Genomic DNA, 23286 nt, shown 5'->3' on the forward strand with positions numbered 1-23286 from the left:
CTTCCATATTCAAATAAGACCAAAAAAAATGTATTTAACAGCCATTTAATTTTCAATCAGAAAAAAACAAGCAGAACAGCCTCATAACACTAGGAAAAGATCTGAACAGAAGATGTTTGACTATTAAACCAATTAACAGTTAACTCACTATGAAAAACTGCTGTCTCCCTAGAGTTCCCCTGATGATCCCTGAATAACAAAAGCAAATAAAAGACATCAGCATCGTAAGAAAAGAAAAGCAGATTTTCTTAAAGGTAAAGCTGTCCTGAAGTCAAGCTTGACTCTTGGCAACTGTATGGACACAATGGGGCGTTGACTTACCTGAACGCCTTTTCTCAGCACGGAGATGGATAATCCACGCAGTGGGTTGAGACTGTATTCCTGGCCAATCAGATCAGTCAGCCAAAGTTGCCACGCCCCGTCTTGGACCATGATCCTCCAGTCTTGACTCGAGCGCAGCCATTGACTGACAGTAAGACGTTTTGGCTCCACTAAATATACCCTATTATTCTAGTCTATAAGGGTGGGTGTGGATTATCCATCTCCGTGCTGAGAAAAGGCGTTCAGGTAAGTCAACGCCCCTTCTCCAGCACTGGAGATGGATAATCCACGCAGTGGGACATACCAAAGCCTATTGTCCCTTGGGTTGGGGAATAGACTGGTCCCGTGTGCAACTTTGGTCTAGCACCTGCTGGAGAACCCTCCTACCGAAGGAGGCCTCTGCAGAGGAGTACCTGTCGATTTTGTAATGACGAATGAATGGAGAGGGCGAGGCCCAAGTGGCTGCCCTGCATACCTCTTCAATAGAAGCCTGCATGGCCCATGCTGCTGAGGTGGCAGCACTCCTTGTGGAATGGGCCGTGATATGCTTGGGGACTTGCAAGGACTCCGCCTGGTATGCCCCCGTGATGCATGCCCTAATCCACCTACCGATGGTAGAGGACGAGACCTTCCGGCCCCTAGTAGCAGGGTTGAAGGATATGAAAAGCGCTTCCGAGCGTCGGAATTCCGCTGTGCGTGAAATGTAATGTCTTAGTGCCCTGCGTACGTCCAAAGTGTGCCATTGTTGCTCCAGGGGATGAGCTGGGTTTGGACAGAAGTCTGGTAGGACTATTTCCTGTGATCTGTGAAAAAGGGAGTTGACCTTTGGAATGAATGAAGGGTCTATTCTTAGGACTACCTTGTCCCTGTGAAAATGGCACAGGTCCTTCCTCATTGAGAGAGAAGCTAACTCGGATATCCGCCGAGCTGACGTGATGGCTACCAAGAATGCTACCTTATGGGTCAGATAGCGAATGTCACATGTTTTGAGTGGTTCGAAGGGCGCTCTGGTAAGAGCTTGTAGGACTCGTGGTAGTTCCCACGATGGATACCTATGCACGGTTGGCGGTCTGATGTTTGCAGCCCCCTTGAGGAAGGATCGTATTAAGGGATGCTTGCCCAAGGATTCACCGGGGCTGGCAGAAAGTATAGTTGAGAGGGCGGCGATTTGCCTGCGCAGTGTGTTTGGCGAGAGGTCCCTCTCTAGGCCATCTAGTAAAAATTCTAGGATCTTGGGAATTGTGATCCCTTCGAGTAACAATTCCTGTTTAGAGCACCATGATTGGAAGCTTCTCCACGTGGCCTCGTAGATACGGTTCGTGGAGGGGCGCCTTGATGCCTGTATGACCCTAATTACACCCTGTGAGCAAGCCCCCTTGGCTAAAATTGACCGTTCAAGAGCCAGACGGCTAGTTGTAGCCATTGTGGCTCTGGGTGGGAGATCTCCCCCTGCTTGAGTGGTCAATTAAATTGAATTAAATTATCTCTAATTAACTTTTAAACTAAGCAATTTCAGCTACTAGAAAAAATCCCCCCCTAATGGAAAGGAACTATACCTGCCCAGGAGCCAAAAGTTCTAGATGTGTCTTCATGGCGAGATCAGTCAAGACTGGAGGATCATGGTCCAAGACGGGGCGTGGCAACTTTGGCTGACTGATCTGATTGGCCAGGAATACAGTCTCAACCCACTGCGTGGATTATCCATCTCCAGTGCTGGAGAACAAGCAGTTTTCTTGGCAACAACAGGAAGTAGCTTACAGTGCCTTCTTCCCAATCATCTTTACAACCCTGGTGATGCTTTGATCTTTCTTATCCATGTACAAAACCCCAGCCTAGACAAGATTAGTCAAAAGAGGTGCTCCTTAAGCAACCCTCACAATAACGGTTGGCAGTGATATTCCGCATTGATAAGAGTTACTATAAATAAGCATATAGGTCTCCAACTAATGTTCACATTACTGCAGAATTACAGCATTATAATTTAAGCATTTTGAAAAGCCTTTCCCAAACACAGACATAAAACTTATTGTTTACAGATTTGAAATAAATAATGAGATCTACTCACTGAAAATAATCCTGCATTGAAAAGCAGTATAGAATAGATAAGCCATTTTTTACATACACCATTTCGCAATATTATGGATCTCTACATATACATACATGTGTGTGTGTGTGCGCACATATATACACAGACATGCTTTCTTTGCCCTACTTCCCAGAGAGATTGAAGAGAAAGGGATTATAAGAGAGTGAGCAAGCACACAATAGAAAGTACACTGGAGTGTTTATGTAATGCACTCACGACTGTCAGGATTAACACACTGCTTTCAATGTGTATTTTGCCTTGTGTGCCTTCTTACTCTCTTGTAACCCCTTTCTCACCAATGAACGTAAATACAAACATTAATTCCATTCATGCCAATTATCACAGCATCAGTGAATATTCCAAAGAGCAGGGGAGTGATTAGGAGACAAAAAGCTAAAGCTGTGAAACTGAGTGCCATAGTCATGACCATGTGATTTCCCACTCAGTTTTGCTTAATGGAGGAGTTTTTGGTCCCAATGGTGGTCACTAAGTGAAGACTACCTTAAATTCATGCCATCGGGATTTTCCCAACTAGATTATTATAATGTTAGTAATATTTATGCTTGTAAGATTAATTTTCTCAAGGAGAGGGATCACATTTTGTGGATCATAGCTAATGAGAAAATTAATGAAGCCTGAGAACCACTGCAGCATTATTGACAATAAATAAGCACAAGCTATGCCATCTAAGATGATTTAATGGAATGCACTCAGTAGGCACATCATTATCTTCCCCTACGTATGAACATTTTATGATTTTCAAGCTTACTTTCAACTAATCAGTGCATTTTTACAAATTCTACACATCGAAGGTCATTTATGTTAATGACAAGCAGACTGTATCAAATAATATTGTTAATAATGCCTTACCATTGCATTGAGGGTCTCTTCCCAATCTGGTCTTTCACGGGGATGAATACTTCTCTGAAGCTCAGGCACAAAATCATCCTCTTCTACATGGAAAGAGGACTTCATCATTCTTGAAGAAAAAGATGAACTCATAAATAAATTGAATTTCTTGAGTAAGTTAAATACTTTTAATAATTCTTAATCCATAAGCCTTTATCGTTGGTCCCCCAATATACCTGCTAAGGGCACAAACGCTTCTGTGGGCACCTTCCCTGTGGCCCACTAGCTCCCTGTTCCACCTGACTTTCCTATTATTATTTTTTTTAACCATTCTTTTAACTTTAAGAAACAGCAAGCTGGCTTGCTGAAAATAAAAATGTCAGCCTTCAATTTCATCTTTACTTCCAATTATATTTCTGAGTCCCATAAGCCTTCTTAGAAAATAAACGGATACATTATTACAGTCCAGTGGTTTGTATAGAAGTATATTTATCTACCTACACCAGTGGTTCTCAACCTTTTTAATGCCGCGACCCCCCAACCGGTCGTAAGTCGAGGACTACTCAACTGGTGCAGCACCATTTGCAGAATGGGACTTTTGGCGGGCTCAGTAGGGCAGAGACAGTCTGGACAATTCCTATTGGCTTTTGAAAGCCAATAGAATTAGACTCTATTCAAGAGAGTCTATTCTATTGGCTTTCAAAAGCCAATAGAATGAAAGGGAGTAGCACAGCTAAGGAAAAGGGGGGGGGAAATGGCGGACTGCGTTGTTTGGTGACCCCCGTGAAATGTTCGTTCAACCCCAAATGGGGTCCCGACCCACAGGTTGAGAACCACTGACCTACACAGACCAAGATAAACCAGAGTTACAGATAGTCACATACACAGGGAAGTACAAGTAATTCTTGACTTACGACCACAACTGAGTCCAAAATTTTTGTTGCTAAGCGAGACATTTGTTAAGTGGGTTTTGCCCAAACTGTGACCTTTCTTGCCACAGTTGTTACATGAATCACTGCAGTTAGTACGTTAGTCAATCAATCAATTTATTACAGCCAAAGGCCACACATAAATCAAATGGTCATAAGCCACTTTTTTCAGTGCCGTTGTAACTTTCAATAGTCACTAAATGAACTATTGTAAGTCGAGGACTAACTATAAGTATTTTATACCGGATATGTCACTTTTAGTCTAGCTAAGTAGACCAGATCAGAAGCCTGACTTCCTCCTCCTTTGGACTCAAATTTTATCTGACTATTGTCTAAGCTGCAGCTCTTCCTCCTGTCTCTCAAAGTCAATCCCACATACCATTACAACCACATCTAATTTTAAGAGTGTCCACATCTTTTCAAAATGCAAAGTGCCTATCACTTAACAGAGATGGGGATCCTTATCCTTTATCTTATCTTAGTCCTCATTTTTTCTCCTCTTGGGTAGAGTTTGAAGTCTTGTGCATGAGTAAACTCTAGCTGGCAGCATAGCAATATTGATAGTATATAGAGATTTAGATACCAATATTTTAGCACTTAACAATAGCACTTAGCACTTATACACCACCCCACAGTGCTTTACAGATCTCTCTGAGCTGTTTACAGAGTCGGCATATTGCTCCCAACAATCTGGGTCCTCATTTTACCAACCTCGGAAAGATGGGAGGCTGAGTCAACCTTGAGCCAGTCAGGGTCAAACTCCTGGCAGTGGACAGAGTCAGCCTGCAATGCTGCATTCTAACCTCTGTTCCACCACATAAACTTTATGAAATAACATATATAATATTTAGAAACGCTCATCTCAAATTGTGTTTCTGGAAACTTGACATTTTCAATTGTACAAATAAAGATTCATCATCACTATGTGAGACATGAGGGAGGGGAATGCTCAGTAAGATTGGTCATCAAGGATGACGAAGAGCACAGTAATCTAAGAATAGAACGTAATCCAAATTAGTACAGCATATGGAACAGGCAGCAATATACAGTAATCCAAATTACTCCTAAACCCAACTATCTATGGACTACCTATGGACTCAAGAGTATATAACATCAGTAACAATAAGAAACAAAAGAGAAAAAGGTCTGACATTAGCATGGCATTATGTATTCTTTATTATATTAATAGTTCCACCAACAATGAAGGTAAATATCTGTTATTATTTCTAAATATTTAATATATATTTGGCTTCCAGCCATGTACCACTGCATTTCTTCCATTTGATCTTGTTAATGCCAGGAATATATTTATGCTGCCCCGATAGATCATCTTGCTTAGTAAGTTAATAGTTGGGAGGGTTTAATCCAAGACATGCTAAAGGTAATCAGTTTTGAAAAGCCAAGAATTCAAACAAGTGAAGAAAAATCTCACTTCAAATACTTGAGGTTCAGCAAAATCACTCAATGGAGGTGATTGCCTGAGAACAGTTCCATGTTTTTCTGGGAACAATCATTGAAAATTACCTAAAACGAAGTGCTCCAAATATTACATCATTTCGCTTGCTATGTAAGAATGGTTTTCCAAATAGATTTTCTAAAGAAGAAAACTTGTTTCAGTGGCACTGAATAATTCATCTGTGATTAATCTAATTTAACCATGACATTATGCTAATTCAGTGGTAATACTAGACCAGAAAGCTCTCAACTTGCCAGAAGTAGAACAACTAGGCTTTGTCCCATGTGCAAATATTCTGAAATTGCTATCTAAAACAGGACTCATTGCTAATTTGATAATGTAAAAAATCAGAGATATTTATCTGCTTCAAAACCTGTTTTCAATTTAAACTGTTAAATCTGAATTAATATGAGAACATTGGGTTATTAAGATAACCACGAGGAATTATTGAAATAAGATATTGAAATCATTTTCTCATTGTCCTCCTTCTGATGTTTTTATTTATCACCATTTACACATGGAAAAAATTCAGAGAAGAGCAACTAAGATGATCAAAGGCCTGGAGACTAAAATATATGAAGAACGGTTGTAGGACTTGGGTTTGGGTAGTCTAAAGAAAAGAAGAAAAGAGGAGACTGGGTAGCAGTATTCCAGTATTTGAGGGGCTGCCACCGAGAAGAGGGGGTCACGTTATTCTCCAAAGCACCAGAGGGAAGGACAAGAAACAATGGTTGGAAACTGATCAAAGAGAGAAGCAACTTGGAATTAAGGAGAAATTTCCTGATAGTGAGGACAATTAACCAGTGGAACAGCTTCCCTCCAGAAATCGTGGGTGCTCTATCATTGGAGATTTTTTAAAAGAGGCTAGACAGTCACTTGTCTGAGATGATATAGGTCCTCCTGTTTGAGCAGGGGCCTGGACTAGAAGACCTCTAAGGTCCCTTCCAGCTCTATTCTATTCTAAATTCTAAATTTTGTTTGAAAAAAATTATGTTTAAATGCATCCTCTTGCATGATTTTATCAATATATTTGAGCCCTGTATTCTTCAAAATATTTTGCATCCCAGATCCCTTTTAAAATTCATTCACTTCATTCTCAAACTCCCAGACAGAGAGTTATCAAGAGTCATTTTTAAATCCATATAAATAAGTAACGAAATAACTGTTCTTTAAGGACACATCCTCATGACACAGTCTTCTCTCCTGATCATGGTTGAGGCCACTAACATCATGCATTTGATCCAATGTTAATGGAGATCCATTTTCTCCTGACACAGGCTTTGCTATGTCCATGACTTGTGGTGTTTCAGCAGAGACCATGGAAACCAAATCCCAGCCTTCACAAGTTGCTTCCTGTCATCTAAATACTGGCAGATGTTGCATGGGCTCCTTATCCATAGAGGTAACACGAATACCCCAACTGATAGCTGTACGATGGACCTGGGGGCCTGATGACTCAGCGGTTAAGAAGCTGAACTTGTCGGGTGCAAGGCTGCTCTCATTCTTGCCCATCTAGCAATTCAAAAGCGTCAAAATACCTGTAGATAAAAGAGGTGGGAACTTAATAGCATTCCGTGTTTCGCCGTGTTTCTGCACCTGATGTCGTGACCGCAAAAATGTCTTCAAACAATGCTGGCTCCCTCCTCTAAGAAATGGAGATGAGCAAGACCCCCTAAAGTCGGACGCAACTGGACAGGGGCAACCCTTACCTTTACCGTACAATAGAGCAGGGCTGGCTAAAGAAGGCAATGCCTACTGATGCCACTTTATCAACACCATCCCTCCACAGTTATTTTTGACAGAGCAAAGAGAGCAAGGAAATGAGAGGAAAGAACCAGACAGCAAGAGAAGGATAGATCTATAAGTTGACTGCAAATCTTAGCTTGTATTTTTCTTCTATTTAACCCAAGTTAAAATCACCTAATTTCCACAGCAAGTGTGTTATTAGCAACATACTTAGTTGCAATCCACTGCACCAAATGCCCACAAGTGCAAAATTGACACCAGTTTAGAAGCTTCCATTTCCCCTAAGCTACCTTCCAATATACCACGGTAAATAGATCTGTTCATTAAGAAGCTCCTATTTTTATCTGTGTATTTGAACCACAGCTAAAAATCAAAGAGAACATAGCAATGCAGTATAAGGCAATAGAATAAAATGAAAAATTTAATACAGCAGAGAAGGACAAAAGCATTAAATACTGGTTATCTTCTATTAAGGCCTAAGTAGCTAGTCCATCCAAGTCTGAGCATATTTCAAACCCAGTACCTTCAGCAATCACAACTAAATAGAATTTACCAATGTTCTTAGAAATCTCAGTAAACAATCCACTAGCAAAAAGCACATACATTTCAAGCCAATATTTAGTAAGGAGAGGAAGCACTAAAAAGTACAGCCCAGTTTGGTACAAGGGTCAGCACAAAACGTATATAGATAACCCATATGAGCCGAGGTGGCGCAGCAGTTAGAGTGCAATACTGCAGGCCACTTTAGCTGACTGTGTTCAGCAGGTCAGCGGTTCAAATCTCACCGGCTCAAGGTTGACTCAGCCTTCCATCCTTCTGAGGTAGGTAAAATGAGGACCCAGATTGTTGGGGGCAATGTAAATATATATATACCTTGCTTACTGGTGTACACCGCTTAGAGAGTGCTTGCACTTAAAGTGGTATATAAGTCTCATAAATAAATAAATAAATAAATAACCCATTGGTGGATTCTTCAGTCATCATGCTGGAGAAGGGGCGTTGTCTTACCTGAACGCCTTTTCTCAGCAGGATGATGTAGAGTCCAAATGGATGGGTTCTATGACGGCCTTCCTGCCTGGCAGACTGGGTAAAAACTTCGGCCACACCCCTTCCTTTGGGCGTGACCCCAGTTTTGACTTAGGCGAGAAACTTTGTTGGAATTAACCTTGCAGCTCTTTATTATATCTTTATTATAACCCTGCCTAGACCTATCCTCTGGGTGGGCTTGGACTCTACATCATCCTGCTGAGAAAAGGCGTTCAGGTAAGACAACGCCCCTTCTCCAGCAGGATGGCTGTAGAGTCCAAATGGATGGGACATACCAAAGCCCTCATGTCCCCCTGGGAGGGAATGTCTAGGCTACCGAACTCTGAGCAGATACGACTTGTTGAAGAACTCTTCTGCCAAAAGCCGCGTCTGCTGCTGCTAGGGAGTCTAAACGGTAATGTCGAATAAAAACCGAAGGTGAGGACCAGGTTGCGGCCCTGCAAATCTCTTCCACCGGAGCTTGCGTTAGCCACGCCGCAGATGTAGCTGCGCTCCGAGTTGAGTGAGCAGTCACCTGAGTGGGTGCTGGCAAATCCTGTGAGACGTAGGCCTGCGCTATGCAGGCTCTGATCCACCTGCCTATGGTGGAAGGAGATACCTTCTTTCCCATAGTTGCTGGTTGAAAGGACACAAATAATGCTTCAGTCTTTCGGAAAGCCGAGGTGCGTTTCACGTAGAAACACAGCGCTCTCCGCACGTCCAGCTTGTGCCATCTGTGTTCTAGTCTATGTTTGGGTCTTGGACAGAAATCAGGAAGCGAAAGTTCCTGAGATCTGTGAAAGATGCTATTTACCTTCGGAATGAAGGTCGGGTCTGGTCTAAGAACGACCCTGTCTTTGAAAAAGGTACACAGATCCTTCCTTACTGACAGTGCTGCTAGTTCTGAGATTCTTCTTGCTGAAGTAATTGCCACAAGGAAAGCTACCTTCAGTGATAGGTGATGGAGTGAGCATGTTTCAAGAGGTTCGAAGGGTGCTGATGTCAAGGCTAGAAGGACCTTAGGCAGGTTCCAGGACGGGTACCTGTGTATGACTGGGGGCTTTGTGTTAGATGCCCCTTTTAAAAAGGCATTAATAGCTGGATGCTGTGCTAGGGAAGTTAAGTTGTCGCAGGAGAGTACAGTTGAGAGGGCCGATATCTGTCTGCGGATAGTATTGACTGACAGGCCCTTATTAAGACCCTCCAGTAGGTAATCTAGGATATTGGGAATAGATACTGCGGTCGGGTCTAGGTGAAGCGAAGCGCACCACCTACAAAATCCCTTCCACGTAGCGTCATAAATCCTATTAGTGGACGCTCTTCGTGATGCCTGTATGATCGATATCACCCCTGCAGAATAAGATTGTTTAGTTAAGCTTTGCCGCTCAAATGCCAAGCGGCTAGTTGTAGCCACTGGGGATCTGGGTGTACAAGCTTGCCCTGACTGAGTTTTACCTTGTCCGGGGGGATCCTCCACGGAGGTGATATCGAAAGGTCCACGAGGTCGGCAAACCACGGGCGCCGTGGCCAGTGAGGGGCAATGCAGACCATTTCTGCGCCCTCCAGGATCATCTTGCGTATGGTTGCCGGTATTAATGGCAGTGGTGGGAAGGCGTACAGGAGTTGCGCCGGCCACCGGCACCTGAGAGCATCCGTTCCCTCCGATCCCGGGGACGGGAATCTGGAGAAGAACCTGGGGAGCTGTGTGTTCTTGTGGTTGGCAAATAGATCTAGGTGCGGTTGTCCGAACCTCCGGGAGATCTCCTCGAAGAGAGCCGGGTCCAGACGCCATTCCGACTGGTCCACCTTGGCTCTGCTCAGGGAGTCTGCCTGGGTGTTTGTCTCCCCTGAGATGTGTTCCGCTCTGATGGGACTCACATTGGCTTCTGCCCACCGAGACAGAGCCAATGCTTCCTTCATTAGTTCCACTGATTTCGTTCCTCCCTCCTTGTTTACATGAGCCTTGGCTGCTACATTGTCTGTAAGCACGAGGACGTGCCTCCTCGTTACTAGGTGTGAGAAATGACGGAGGGCCAGGTGTATGGCCCGGAGCTCTAGCCCGTTGATGCTGTGTGACAGGTCCTTCTGACCCCACTGGCCCTGTGCTATCTGGGTCCCCAGATGGGCTCCCCATCCGAACAGGCTCGCATCTGTCGTGAGCGTGACCCTGTTCGGTTCCCTGAATATGCTCCCCTTGAGTGTCATGGGGGATAGCCACCATTTTAGTGATTTCATCACCTGTGCTGGTACCGGCACTCTCCTGCTGGAGGTGCTGAGGTTCCTCCTCGGGTAGGGTAGGAGGAACCACTGCAACTCCCTCGAGTGGAGCCTTGCCCATGGGATGATGCCCATGCAAGATATCATCTTCCCCAGGAGCTTCGAGAGTTGTAGCAAGGGCACTCTCCTGATCTTTTGAATTTGGTGGATTAGCTTGGATATGCTGATCAGTCGCTCCTGGGAAAGGAATACCCTGCACTGTGACGTGTCTATCACCGCGCCCAGGTGTTGCAGTCTCCTTGAGGGAATGAGGTGGCTCTTGTTTAGATTGACCGAGAATCCGTGCCCCTGTAGGGTTCGGATCGTGGTCTTGAGATCTGCCCTTGCTTGTTCCTGAGATCTGGACTGAATCAAGATGTCGTCCAGATAAAACTGTACGCGAACCGGCATCAGCCTGAGATGGGCTGCTATTACAGCTAGGATTTTGGTAAATACCCTTGGTGCTGAAGATAGTCCGAAGGGTAAGGCCCTGTATTGGTAATGCCGGCCCGCGTAGGTAAATCTGAGGAATTTCCGGTAGCTGGGATGGATGGGAATGTGTAGGTACGCCTCTGTGAGATCTATTGAGGATAATAGATCGTCTTCCCTGACGCTGGCTAGGATGGACTTCAATGAGTGCATCTTGAACTTCCTGTACTTTATGAAATGATTCAGGCCCTTCAGGTCCAATATTGCTCTCCACCCTCCTGATGTCTTTGGAATAACGAAGAGGATGGAATAAAATCCTCTTCCCTCCTCTTCCTTTGGTACCCTCTCTATGGCTTGAATTGACAGGAGGTGAGCTATGGCCGAAGTTATCAGCCTCGTCTTGTGTACCTTTCTGGAGATGGGGCATCTGATGAACCGGCTTGGTGGGGGAGAACAAAAGTCTAAGGTCAGGCCATGACTGATCGTTTCCAAGACCCAGGCGTCGGTGGTGGTCTGCTCCCAGACCTCGATGAAGTTTCCTAACCGACCCCCGATGGGAGTGTCCTGTTTGGCGTCACTTGGTACGCTTAAAGGATCTGCCTCCCGCTCCCCTATATGGGCGTCTGGACTGGAACTGGCCTCTGGCTCCCGGGCTTTGGCGATCCTGGGTTCGATCCTGTCTCGGATAGAAGGATCGTGAGCCTCTGGGCCAGTCCCAGGATTGCCCTGATCGAAAGGGCTGTCTCCATTCCCAGGGGCTTCCTGGGCGGGAGCCCTGTCTCCGGAAGTCCTGACTGCCTCTCCTGTCTAACTTCTTTGATGGATGCACTAGGATTTTTTTCTTGTCTCTGCCTTCGCTGACGTGTGGGTCCAGAATGGAACCAAACAGGGCTTCTCCACTGTATTTGGACGTCGAAAGACGCCATTTGGACCTCAGGTCTGTCTTCCAATTTTTGAGCCACAGTAGCCTTCGCGAGGCCACTGTGGCCGCAATGGACCTTGCCGCATACTTTGTTGCGTACAGTGAAGCGTCAGACACGAATTGAGAGGCCGCGAGGAGCTTGGCCAATGTTTGGTGTACTCTGACCTGGTCTGGAGGCACCGTGCCTTGCAGTTCCCTCAGCCACATGATACTGGCCCTCGCGAAGAATGATGATGAAGTGGCTGCTCTGGCCGCCCAGGCTGCGGCCATATGGGAACGCCGGAGGGAGTGTTCAAATTTCTTCTCCTCAGGTCTCAAGACCTCCGCCATGTCTCCTGGAATCGCGGAGGTAGAAAATAATGAGATCAAGGGGTTATCTACAGTGGGAACCTCTAACATGTTAGAGAAGGAGGGAGATAGGTTGAAAAGCTTTCTTTCCGCGCTGTTAGGTGCCGGTGGGCTCGCAAGTGAGGACCATTGTTCCTCCAGCGTGGTCATAAAGACCTCCGCACATGGGATGTACTTATCCTGTGGAACCTTTTTGGCAAATAGAGGATTGGCCTCCTTGCTTGTTGAGGGCTTCTCATCCTGTACTGATGTTAGGTTGACTGTGGAAACTGCCTTTATCAGGAGTGATTTTAGGAGCGCTGGGTTAAAGAGGCCAGAGCTTGTCGCCTGCTCAGGTGCGGTCTCCTCGTCCTCCGAGAGGGGCATGTCTGACATGTCCAGGTCTACTGAGTCACCCTCTCCCAATTGAGAGGAAGTTTCAGAGATGCTGGTAGGGGGCGGCCTAGCCCGTCCCTTACGGGGTGTGTGAAAGGCCACTTGCCCCTTAGAAGCCATGAACTGGGAGAATGCATCCTGCATGAATGCATGAAATTGTGCCGACCATATGTTCTCCTGCGCCTTGTCGTTGGGGTGAGGCGCTGGAGTGTGGTCGGGTGAAGAAGCTGGTGAGGAGGGATTGGAGGAATCTAACTGTTCAGTTTCCCCAGGAGGAGACCAAGTCTTGAGCACTTCCTCGGCAGTAGGTTCTGTGCTGGGTGCCACCCCTGGGACAGGGGAAACCAAATTTGTCCCATTGACATTGGTTCTCTGTGCTCTGCTAATTTGCCTTTCTAAAGCCAAATGTCTCCTCAAAGCCTCTCGCTCAGCCGTTTTGGACTGTCCCTTCTGAGAAAGGTGCTTTGTTTTAGCTTTCTTCTTCCCCCCCACCTCTGATTCAGAAGATCTGCGTTTTTGTTGTTGCTGTGGGGGGGACAATTGAGGGACCTGTGTGACTGAATACGAGACATTGTCTGCCATTGTGCCAGACACCCCGAGTAGGCAATGCCTGGAAAGGGGGAATGAGATACGCAGATCAGATGCAGATGCTTGGGGCTGTGCCCTCTTCTGCCTATACAAACAATGGCCGGACAGACAGGAATCTTTGGACAGAAGATCCTGCAAGGCAGTGACTAAAGGTCACTATAGGAACAGTTAGGAAAAGAAAAAATATTCCTCCTCACCTCCTCACCTAGTCCAGACAAAAGTACAGTTTATATCTCTCTCTCCCCCGGTCTGTGGCTGTGGTAGCAGACCACGCTCAGAACTGATAGAGGTTCTAATCTTTTATTCCTCTTCCTTCCTCTTGCCCAAGTGTCTTAATGTAAAGGAAAAAAGCGGCGGCTAAACTGCTTGTTTAAAATGGCGAATGGGAGGAAGCCCCGCCTCCCAATAGTAGCCGGATGAGCCACGAGGCTCCAACAATGGCGGGTCTTTAATAGCCAGCAATAGGGTAATTAACCGGCTTGAATGGCTCTTTTGTCCTTAAGGGGGCTGTGCCTCTCCGCTGGGGGAGAAAAAACGGCGCTGAGGCTCTGCCGGTCGGTTTGGGCGCGCTGCGCTTCTCGCGCCGCTCAGCTGATCAGCGCTCTGTTTTCCCGCGCCGCTCAGCTGTTTGGCGCTGAACGGCGCCTCAGCTCCTCCGCCGGACCGAGTGGCCTCCGTGCCACTCAGCTGCCCGGCGGGTGGTCCGGGAAATGTCCCCGCGCCAAACAGCTGTTTGGCGGGATCCGCGGAAGATCCACTGACCGGCCCGAGCCCCCCTGGCTAACCGCCCTGGCGATCCTCTCACCACTCCGACGATCCTGGCTGGGAGGCGTCGGTGTTCTATTCCTCTGCCCGGGATCCCTGCCTGCTGCAAAAAGGGGAGGAAAAAAAAAAAAAACTGGAAGAGGATATTCTTTTCTTTGTGAAAACTCTTCTTTCCTAAGAGCTGCTTCTCGCACTTCTACCAGGCTTCGAGACTGAGTCAAAACTGGGGTCACGCCCAAAGGAAGGGGTGTGGCCGAAGTTTTTACCCAGTCTGCCAGGCAGGAAGGCCGTCATAGAACCCATCCATTTGGACTCTACAGCCATCCTGCTGGAGAAGATCACATTCTGACTTGAACGGAGAAATTCAGAATATGAAAGGTTATTAAACTTTCCTACCAACATAAACATACCCCATAAAGGATAAAAGATTATGTCCTGCTAATGAAAATATCCTTCTCTGCATAATGGAGTTAATGGTGAAAATATAATTAGGTACAGCAAAGGTCAACAGCAAATTGCATATTTTTCTTTCATTTTTTTTCTCTAGTACAAGAAAGATTTAACAGATTAGTGCAACATTATTTTGGGATAGCCTCCACTTTAAAACAAAAATCCTCTACTGACCAAAAGTCATGCAAAGTGTTGCATTTTTTTTTTCAAACAGCTCTCCTTATCTGGCACAAAAAGGGAAATGAAATTAAAAACTTATCTTCAGTGTCATATGCAAAAATTAGCAAAGAAGGGTCAGTACAGAAACATATCACAAATATTTAAGATCAAATTCACTGACAATATTGTGCAAAAGCCAGTGGGATTTCAGTACAATCTTTCAATATTCCTCAGTCACACTACTGAAAACTGTCTTAAGAACAAAATTAAAAAGAATTTCCAAAAATCACTTCCCCTATTGCAGGGGTAGGTAACTTTGGCTCTTTTATGACTCGTGGACTTCAACTCCCAGAATTCCTGAGCCAGCCATGCTGAGGGGAAAGGGAGAGATTTCCAAGCTGAGCCATGCTGGCTCAGGAATTCTGGGAGTTGAAGTCCACAAGTCATAAAAGAGCCAAGGTTGCCTATCCCTGCCCTATTGCAAACCAAATTCGGAGTGGTTTACAAAAATGTTAGGGTGCAAAATAGACCCTGGATACAAAAATAATTTCACTAGAAAGGATGGTTATACGATGTGTAGACTACTAACTGACATGGCTGACACCGGCATACGCCTTAGAGAAAAAATAGCCCTATTCCAAACTGAGTAGTGGTTATAACCACAATGACTTGATGTTTGTTATGCTGATGCTAAATAAATAAATAAAAGAAAGCAAAACAACAAGCAATACGGGCTGCCCTCCACAAAGTGTGATAGTACAGAAAGCAAGTTGGGCCAATCTTCATTAATCAGCATGACCAATTTCTTTCAAACTCCTTGTTTGTTTTTCAAAGCATGGGGAAACCTTCAAAACTATACAGGAAACAGTCCATTCCATGAAATGAATGGCTAATTGGGAAACAACATATATCAATATAAAACTGTGAGCAATATAAATTATAGAAACATAAAAGAGTGATAAATAATTTCTAAACTGTAATACAATTTGAGTCACAGGTATCCCTTTCCAGGATTATTCATTGCTGTAATAAGCTTTTCCAAACAATTTACCAAACCTGTAACAGGAAAAAAAAAGTGTGCTCACCACATATTTTAAAATACAGCTGCCTGGGTCTTAAAAGGCAACGGCGGTTTTGCACCACGCTGTTGGACCAGGCTGGGGTTTCCCATGGCAGATTTAGCTTTGCACTGTGCTGTATAGCTGGGGTGGGATGGGGCTTCCAGGGATGTTGTGCTGTGGCTGAGGGGCTTCTTGCAGCTCCAGGACCACATTGTGACAAGAAGCCCTTAAGCTCCAGAGGTTGTATGATTCCACGGCTGTTTCCTGCCCCACAGGCCGGGTATAGGGTGGCCAAAAGGGCAGAGATGTCGGGGAATCGGCAGCGGAGTGAGGTGACATAGTCTCTTACCTTGGAAGAAGTGTGGCTTGGAACAGAGACAGACCAAGCCATGGCTTGGTACAGAGTAGTTCCTTGGCTAATGACTGGTGGAACTGGGTTAACAGACCCCACAGAGAGTGCTGGGAATGCCCTCAGTAAGTGATATGTCAAGTTGACATCACACTATGTGACCGCAACACTTACCGATGGAATTTCCAGTGCCAATTACCATCATGACTACCTATAACAACATGATGACTTTGGCTGTGTGTCTCCTTTCTCCCATCTGTTAACGCTGTTGCCGTATTTATCACACCTTAAGAGTTACAACATTAATGAAGCGCACTATATAATTTAGATTATTTTCAAAACTTTCAACAGATGGTACTACAGACACTTCTTTAAAAAGTGTGGAAATCAGTCACTCAAGTTTATTCTAGTATTATGCTGTCTGTTCAGTTGAAACCCAACAGCCCCCATCTAAAATGTCTACAGTGCTGTTGAATTATGTCACTCCGACAAAGCAGCAATTCTAGCAGAAAAGGAAAAAATGCTGCAGAGATTTCGAAGCAGAAATTTCTCTTCCTATTAGCTGTTTGTATCTGGACGACTAAAGCATGTTTATCAAAGCTGTTATAGTTCTAGTGCTCCTGAGATTTACCTCTGAATTGAGTTTCCTTAATATTTCCATTCAATTTTATTACAGAATTCCTTCGTTTTATCATTTTAACACACATTCCAAGGTTTAATTCTATGCTCCATGCAATACAGGTCAGAAAAAAAAAACACACACACCCCAAAAAACCAAGCTTCTGTTCTCCAGACTTGATAATCATGCAAGTAATAAAGGCGGCTAAGATTAGAACGATCACTTCCTGAAAGCCTGGAGGCAAAGCATTTTGAATAAATACACAGGCTGAACCATTTTCTTTACCTATTTCCTTTTATGATTACTGATGCAGTTATTGTTCCAAATGATGCTCCTGCATAAATCTTTATGAAACGCATACTATGCATTAGAGGCATAGTTGCCAGTGACTCTAGAAAAGTAATTATAAAGGAATAGGGGCTTTATTGCTTTCTAATAATTCCCTGATTCTAGGAGAGAAAAATATTCAGAAACTCACAGACAACCTAAAATGCTAATGTGCGTTATTTTACTGCATACCCCTTCTAATGAGACTCTTGGAAGCAAGGAATAATTTATTTGGCAATATTAGTCATTGGGGAATGCATTATAAGCTTTCAGTGTTTATTCTCTTTAATTTATTTGGAACAAATAACAAGTGCCTATATCGATGTACTATGGGGAGAGCTCCCTAGAATCCAACAATTTATCATTTTAAGTTTTTAAAATTTGGGTCAGCCTTCCCATGGTAGCATCTTGGCAGCACAACTATTGATACTTAGTTAAGAGTCACAAATCACTCTTTCTTTTGAAAAAGCGGACATATTAAAAGAAATGTCCAATGCACATTCCTGAATTACTAAAGGCAAAATGATAACAAACCAAACTGCAGTTACAATAATGCAGTGGTTCTCAACCTGTGGGTCGGGACCCATTTGGGGTCGAATGACCATTTCACGGGGGTCGCCAAACAACGCAGTCCGCCATTTTTTTCCCCTTTTCCTTAGCTGTGCTACTCCCTTTTATTCTATTGGCTTTTGAAAACCAATAGAATAGACTCTCTTGAATAGAGTCTAATTCTATTGGCTTTCAAAAGCCAATAGGAATTGTCCAGGCTATCTCTGCCCTGCTGAGCCCGCAAAAAGTCCCCTTCTGCAAATGGTGCTGCACCAGTTGAGTAGTCCTCGACTTACGACCGGCTGAGTAGTCCTCGACTTATGACCGGTTGGGGGTCGCAGCATTAAAAAGGTTGAGAACCACTGCAATAATGGAACACAAGTGAAATACAGCAATTTAAAATGTTGGACACCTCAAAAACTGGTGATTTATTCCTGGTAGAAGACAACAAAATGGAGATAAGAAACTTTCAGAAACTCTGGAACTGGAAGAACAGTCCTTTCAGCTGAAAATAGCAGGACTGCACAGTGGGCAGGGCACACACACACACAGTGTTGTCCTTCACAATTATACCTAAGCCACGGAAACTCTCATCTATAAACTAAACTTGAATGGAACAAAATAAATTAAAAAGATACTGAAATGTCTTACTGGACAGCCATGACTTAAACCTCTCCTCAAATTTTATGGTGCAACAATTCCAGGCTGGACTCTCCATGCTGCGAAACATTTAGTAACGTTCTTCAGCACAATACCAGAATTAAATCTGAATCTGCTGTCCTCTTCTGGGTGTTGCTTGTTCAAAAACTTAGAGTAACCTGTTTAACAATAATTTAAAAATAAAGTACTTAAGAAAAAAAAAACTGCTTCCAGCTGGCAGGTCTATCCACATAGTTTACCAAGCACAGCAAACAGCTAAGAATACTCAAATTACCCTATCCTGAATATATTTTCTTAATATGACATGCATGTGTGCGGAGACGTACACACAATATTTATATACAAATATATTCATCAGATCTTGTCTTCTCCAAAAAAATAATTTTCTCTGCTAAATGTAGCAAAAGGGATGAAGTTGAGGGTGTTATTTCATAGAAAAGTTACATTTTATAGCTTTACTCTTATTTAGTTACATGTCATACAAAACAGTCGGTACAAAAATAAATATGAATTTTAAATCACCTTTGACATCTTAGAATGAGAATCAAATTCTACACCATTCAAACTTCAATCAGTTTGAAGTCTGCTGAAACTATAAAACAAGGAGTATGACTATTGAATCAAACTTCTGTTTCATTCCACCATAGTTTAGAAAATTGATGACTTACTATTTATTAGTCTGAACACATTTAACAGTAATAAAGCCATGTTTTATTAATTTTCATATACAGATGGGGGGGCAGCTTCAGAAGTATTTTTCAGCCTTAACTATGAACTTCAAGAGTTCCAAAAGCTTGAATGAAAAAAGGTTTATAGAATCGGCTTTTATAATTCCTATCTTTTATCAAAAATCCATACGTCACGATTTAGCACAACGTATGAGCTGAAACAAGGCTGACATAAAGAGGATTTTAGCAGCACTAGGCTTCATTTCATTCCAATCTCAGCCAATTAATTGCATGTGTTCCAGGACCAATGCATAACCAAAATTGTCATGACTAATTCTACTTATAAACTGGTCTTTCTACACAACTCAAATTTAATACAAACGAAAGTTAATATTTAATACAAATACAAAGTCACAGTTCAAATGCAACCTACGTGATATTTGGAGTGTTAAGTATCTAAGATGTGATCGTCAGACATGGATAAAGTTTGACGTATTCAAGCCAAACGCCCGCTGAATACAATATTTTATGAAGAAAAAGGAAATGTAACACTACTTCAAGCAGTTGAATAAGGAAAAGTCATTATTTCTGCATGGATCAGGACCTAACACTGACAAAGCAAAGGGCAAATAATATTTCAGCATCCAAGCAATCACAGATAAACATAGAGGTCAGAAGCACGAGGGAACATATTTAGTGGAAATTAACACTAAAAAGAAGAAAATTAAGGTCAACAAATCTGGACAGCATATAAAGGTCAAAAGATATATTGCAAAATATTATTTATAAATAATATTGTATAGTTGACTTGCCTGCCATAGGTAACTATTTAGCAAAAAATAGCCCTTGGAATAGTTTCAGCTCACCTATTTAAAAAAAAGGCTAATATTGCTTCTTTTCTTTTACATCTTAGAAGTACTACTCAGGAAGAGTGACAGCCTGTTTACTTAGACAAACTGTATTTAAATACTGCATTTGATATTTTTGACCTAAATAAGCTTTATAGCATTATCCCACTGGCATAAACAAGCATCACTTTAAAAGCTGTTCTCATAGATTTTTCAAACCAAGGTATTCGCTGTCCTTTTGTGCAAATAAAAGGCTGAAAACAGGGAGACCGGGAGTTCTAGTGTTCTAGTTCTGCCTTAGCCCTGAAAGCCAGCTGGGTGATGGCATAAAAATAATGAAAGCAGAAAGGTTTCAGGCCCGTTGTCTGCATGCAAATAATTGCTATGGTATAAAAGGCCCAAGAACTGCATAACTTTAGGCACTGAATTTAAATAATGCAGACACTTTCATATGCATTTAAGTAATTATAGAAAATACGTAGTATTCCTGAGCAAATAAAAAGAGAAATGATTTCAATAATTCTGACCCATCAGACTTCTATTATTTGAAAACCAAACTTTTGTCCTTAGCTGTAATATGTGGCTACCTTTCTCCCTCCCACCTCCCTGGAGTTCAGGTCACAGCCTCTCCTTTACTTGGAATCCCTTTCTGCTCTTTTCCCATGTCTCAATCTGTATACGCCTTTCCCTGAATTGCTTAACATGTCTGATCTTATCTGTCCCACAGGTTTGTCTTAGGAGCTCTTTCCTTTCTAGCTGGTGAGAGCTGCCTATGATATAAATCAGTGGTTCTTAACCTGGGCGATATTGCCCCCCAGGGGGCAATTTCATTTTTCAGGGGGGCGATGGAACGAAAGGGGCAACGTGGGGGGCGAAGGAATGAAAAGGGGGCGATATGGGGGCGATGGAGCGAGAAGTTTGGGGGGGCACTTTTGAGATTTTTTCATACAGTGAATGGCTGTATATCTGTCGTACAAAAACATCAGATCGCTCGCTATTAGTGGATTGAATTGTGTTTCCAAATGTTCCTCCAGCTAGCTTCAGTACAGAACGCCGTACATATGTAAATACGCATTGCTTATCTTCATGCGTGTTGTGCAGCAGCCTCTACCCATACAGTGGCACGCCATTAGCCAGATTATGGGAGATATGGGGAAAAGACTGGAAATAAATTATTTGCATTGATATGTCCTGATGAACAATTTTAAAGAAAACAAAAAAAGGGTTTGCATAAATTGAAGAATTATTTCCCATGTTGTGATTGAGAAGTTATGTTGGGGGAGGGGGGCGATGACAACTTCCTCATTGGCTCAAGGGGGCGATTCGTTCAAAAAGGTTAAGAACCACTGATATAAATCATTAAAGAATCATTAAAGAAGTGAAACCAAATAATAAGAAATGAAGTACCAAGCAACTTCTACTTAAAAATTTCAATTACCTAAGAACAAAGGGCATCGGATTTACCGTATACGGTTACAAGCTCTTAATTACGCATTGGTCACGTAAGCCATTACTTCACATATTAGCAAATCTAACAGAAATATTTTCACAACACTGTGTGATATATGAACCACACCCCATCGTAAGGATCAAAATTAATTGTGTGCAAGTTTAAATAAGACTACGTTATGGCTTTTAAGGATAAAAATATTCTATACTTTCACCACAGAAAGTACCTTTAACCTTGAGTAGGTTTTTATATTATAGATCCCTGTTCAAATACCACAACAACTACGTAAGAGAATAAAAGAGTGGGAAGGTTCCTTCTAATCCAACCTCCCAAAAGCATCACCGTTATCTCTACGCTGTAGATACACTTTATATCCTTTACTTGGTACATCTCTCTCAGCTTCCATTTTGTAAAAAGTAACCTGGCTTGCTAGCTAACGAAAGAAAATGAATGTCAACAGGAATTCGTATTATATAGCTACAAGCACAATAGTATTACAGATTTAATGGGCTGGATCCTAATTTGGCCTTTCAAGAACAGAAGGATTTCTATTTAGATAAAATGTCAGCTCTAAGGTAGGAACCCTAGTACAGAAAAGAAAAAATGCAGTTTTTATTAATTCACACCTCCCTCTCCTGGAGTCCCTTCTACCTCCCCACAAAATCAGCTTTTGGCTTTTGATATATACTCTGGAATAAGAGGGCAAGTGTCACTTAGAGCTGTAAAGGAAAGAAGAAATCAATGGAAATTATCTTTCCTTTATGCCAGCAGGAGCTACTGTTGGCAGAATGTTTAAAAACCCAGTTCCTTTTCTCCTCGCACTCTACTTAAAGCCTCTACAGAGATGTAGCAGTGACTGATATAATATGCAAAAGGCAACCCTGGCACACACTGCAAGACAAACCACACTGATCTTACTCTTGCAATATCATCAGAAGATCATGTGATCTTTGGATATTGCAACACAGGACATACAACACAGGAATCCCTTAAAAAACTGTAAAGGCTTTAACACTTTTATTTAAATCAACACTGAGAATCGCTTGAAGTTTGCAGCAGCCCCCCGTAAAAGGACAAAAAATTCCACTTCCACCTTTGTTACTACAACCCAGGGATACAAAAACACTAAACCAACCACCAGTAGCTACAAGAACAGATTCTGCCATTGCTTACGTCGGATCAGTAATGCAGTTAGGGCAGTGGTTCTCAATCTTTCTAATGCCGCGACCCCATAATACACTTCCCTATGTTGTGGTGACCCCCAACCACTTATACATCACCAGGTGCCAGGGACGTGGCCAAAGAAAAGGGGAAAAAAATGGTGGACAGCCTTGTTTGGCGACCCCCATGAAATGGTCGTTCGACCCCAAATGGGGTCCCGACCCACAGGTTGAGAACCACTGAGTTAGGGGAATGAAGGACGCCATTTAGACAAATGCTGTGTATTCTGGGCAGAAAAAGCATAACCAAATAGCTACACCTTTTCACCAATAAAAACTTATCTATATTCTTGGGTAATACTTTTTATAAGTGTATGTATATATGTATACTAAAATAACAATTCCGTACATAAGTGACACAGTGGGAGCAGAGATATTTAAACTTCACTGGCTAAAGAGAAAGAGGGTATTTTTAATATCAATCACAATTGGAAAGAACCGCTACTTCATGCTGGTACAATCATGGCAAACTGTTTCTCAAAACAACCTAGGTGGTTAGTCCAAGCAGAAAAAAACAACAGCACCCAGGTTTCCATTTCCATTCTCTGTAGCCCATCAGGCGCATCAAGTAGGTGGAATTCACATAACTTTTTATATATTTGTGTGCAACTGAAATAGGAGAACCTAGAACCATCCACCTCATGCTCATAATTTGCTACAATTACATTCCTAATAATTCATTTGAGTTCCATTCCAAACCTTAAATTATGTTTAAGAATCAGGTTGCAGAATATCTAATAACATTTATTAAATGTAAAGACATCACCCTGCCAACAAAAGTGTGTATAGTCCAGGCCATGGTTTTCCCAGTTGCAATGTATGGCTGTGAA

General features: G+C 43.0%; 1 protein-coding gene across 2 annotated transcripts in view; it reads right to left on the reverse strand.

The window, feature by feature from the left end:
* The window catches only part of ARHGAP32 (Rho GTPase activating protein 32), a 157443-nt gene that overhangs the window by 96033 nt on the left and 38124 nt on the right, over nt 1-23286 (reverse strand). For both annotated transcript variants that reach the window (XM_039334513.1, XM_039334515.1), the window contains one exon: nt 3278-3386. In XM_039334513.1, coding sequence (XP_039190447.1) covers nt 3278-3385 — 108 coding nt within the window. In that variant the 5' untranslated portion in view covers nt 3386. The remainder of the gene's footprint in view (nt 1-3277; nt 3387-23286) is intronic.

Source organism: Crotalus tigris, unplaced genomic scaffold (genome assembly GCF_016545835.1).
Source record: "Crotalus tigris isolate CLP2741 ecotype Arizona unplaced genomic scaffold, ASM1654583v1 scf7180000017631.5181431, whole genome shotgun sequence".
Taxonomy (NCBI): Eukaryota; Metazoa; Chordata; class Lepidosauria; order Squamata; family Viperidae; genus Crotalus; species Crotalus tigris.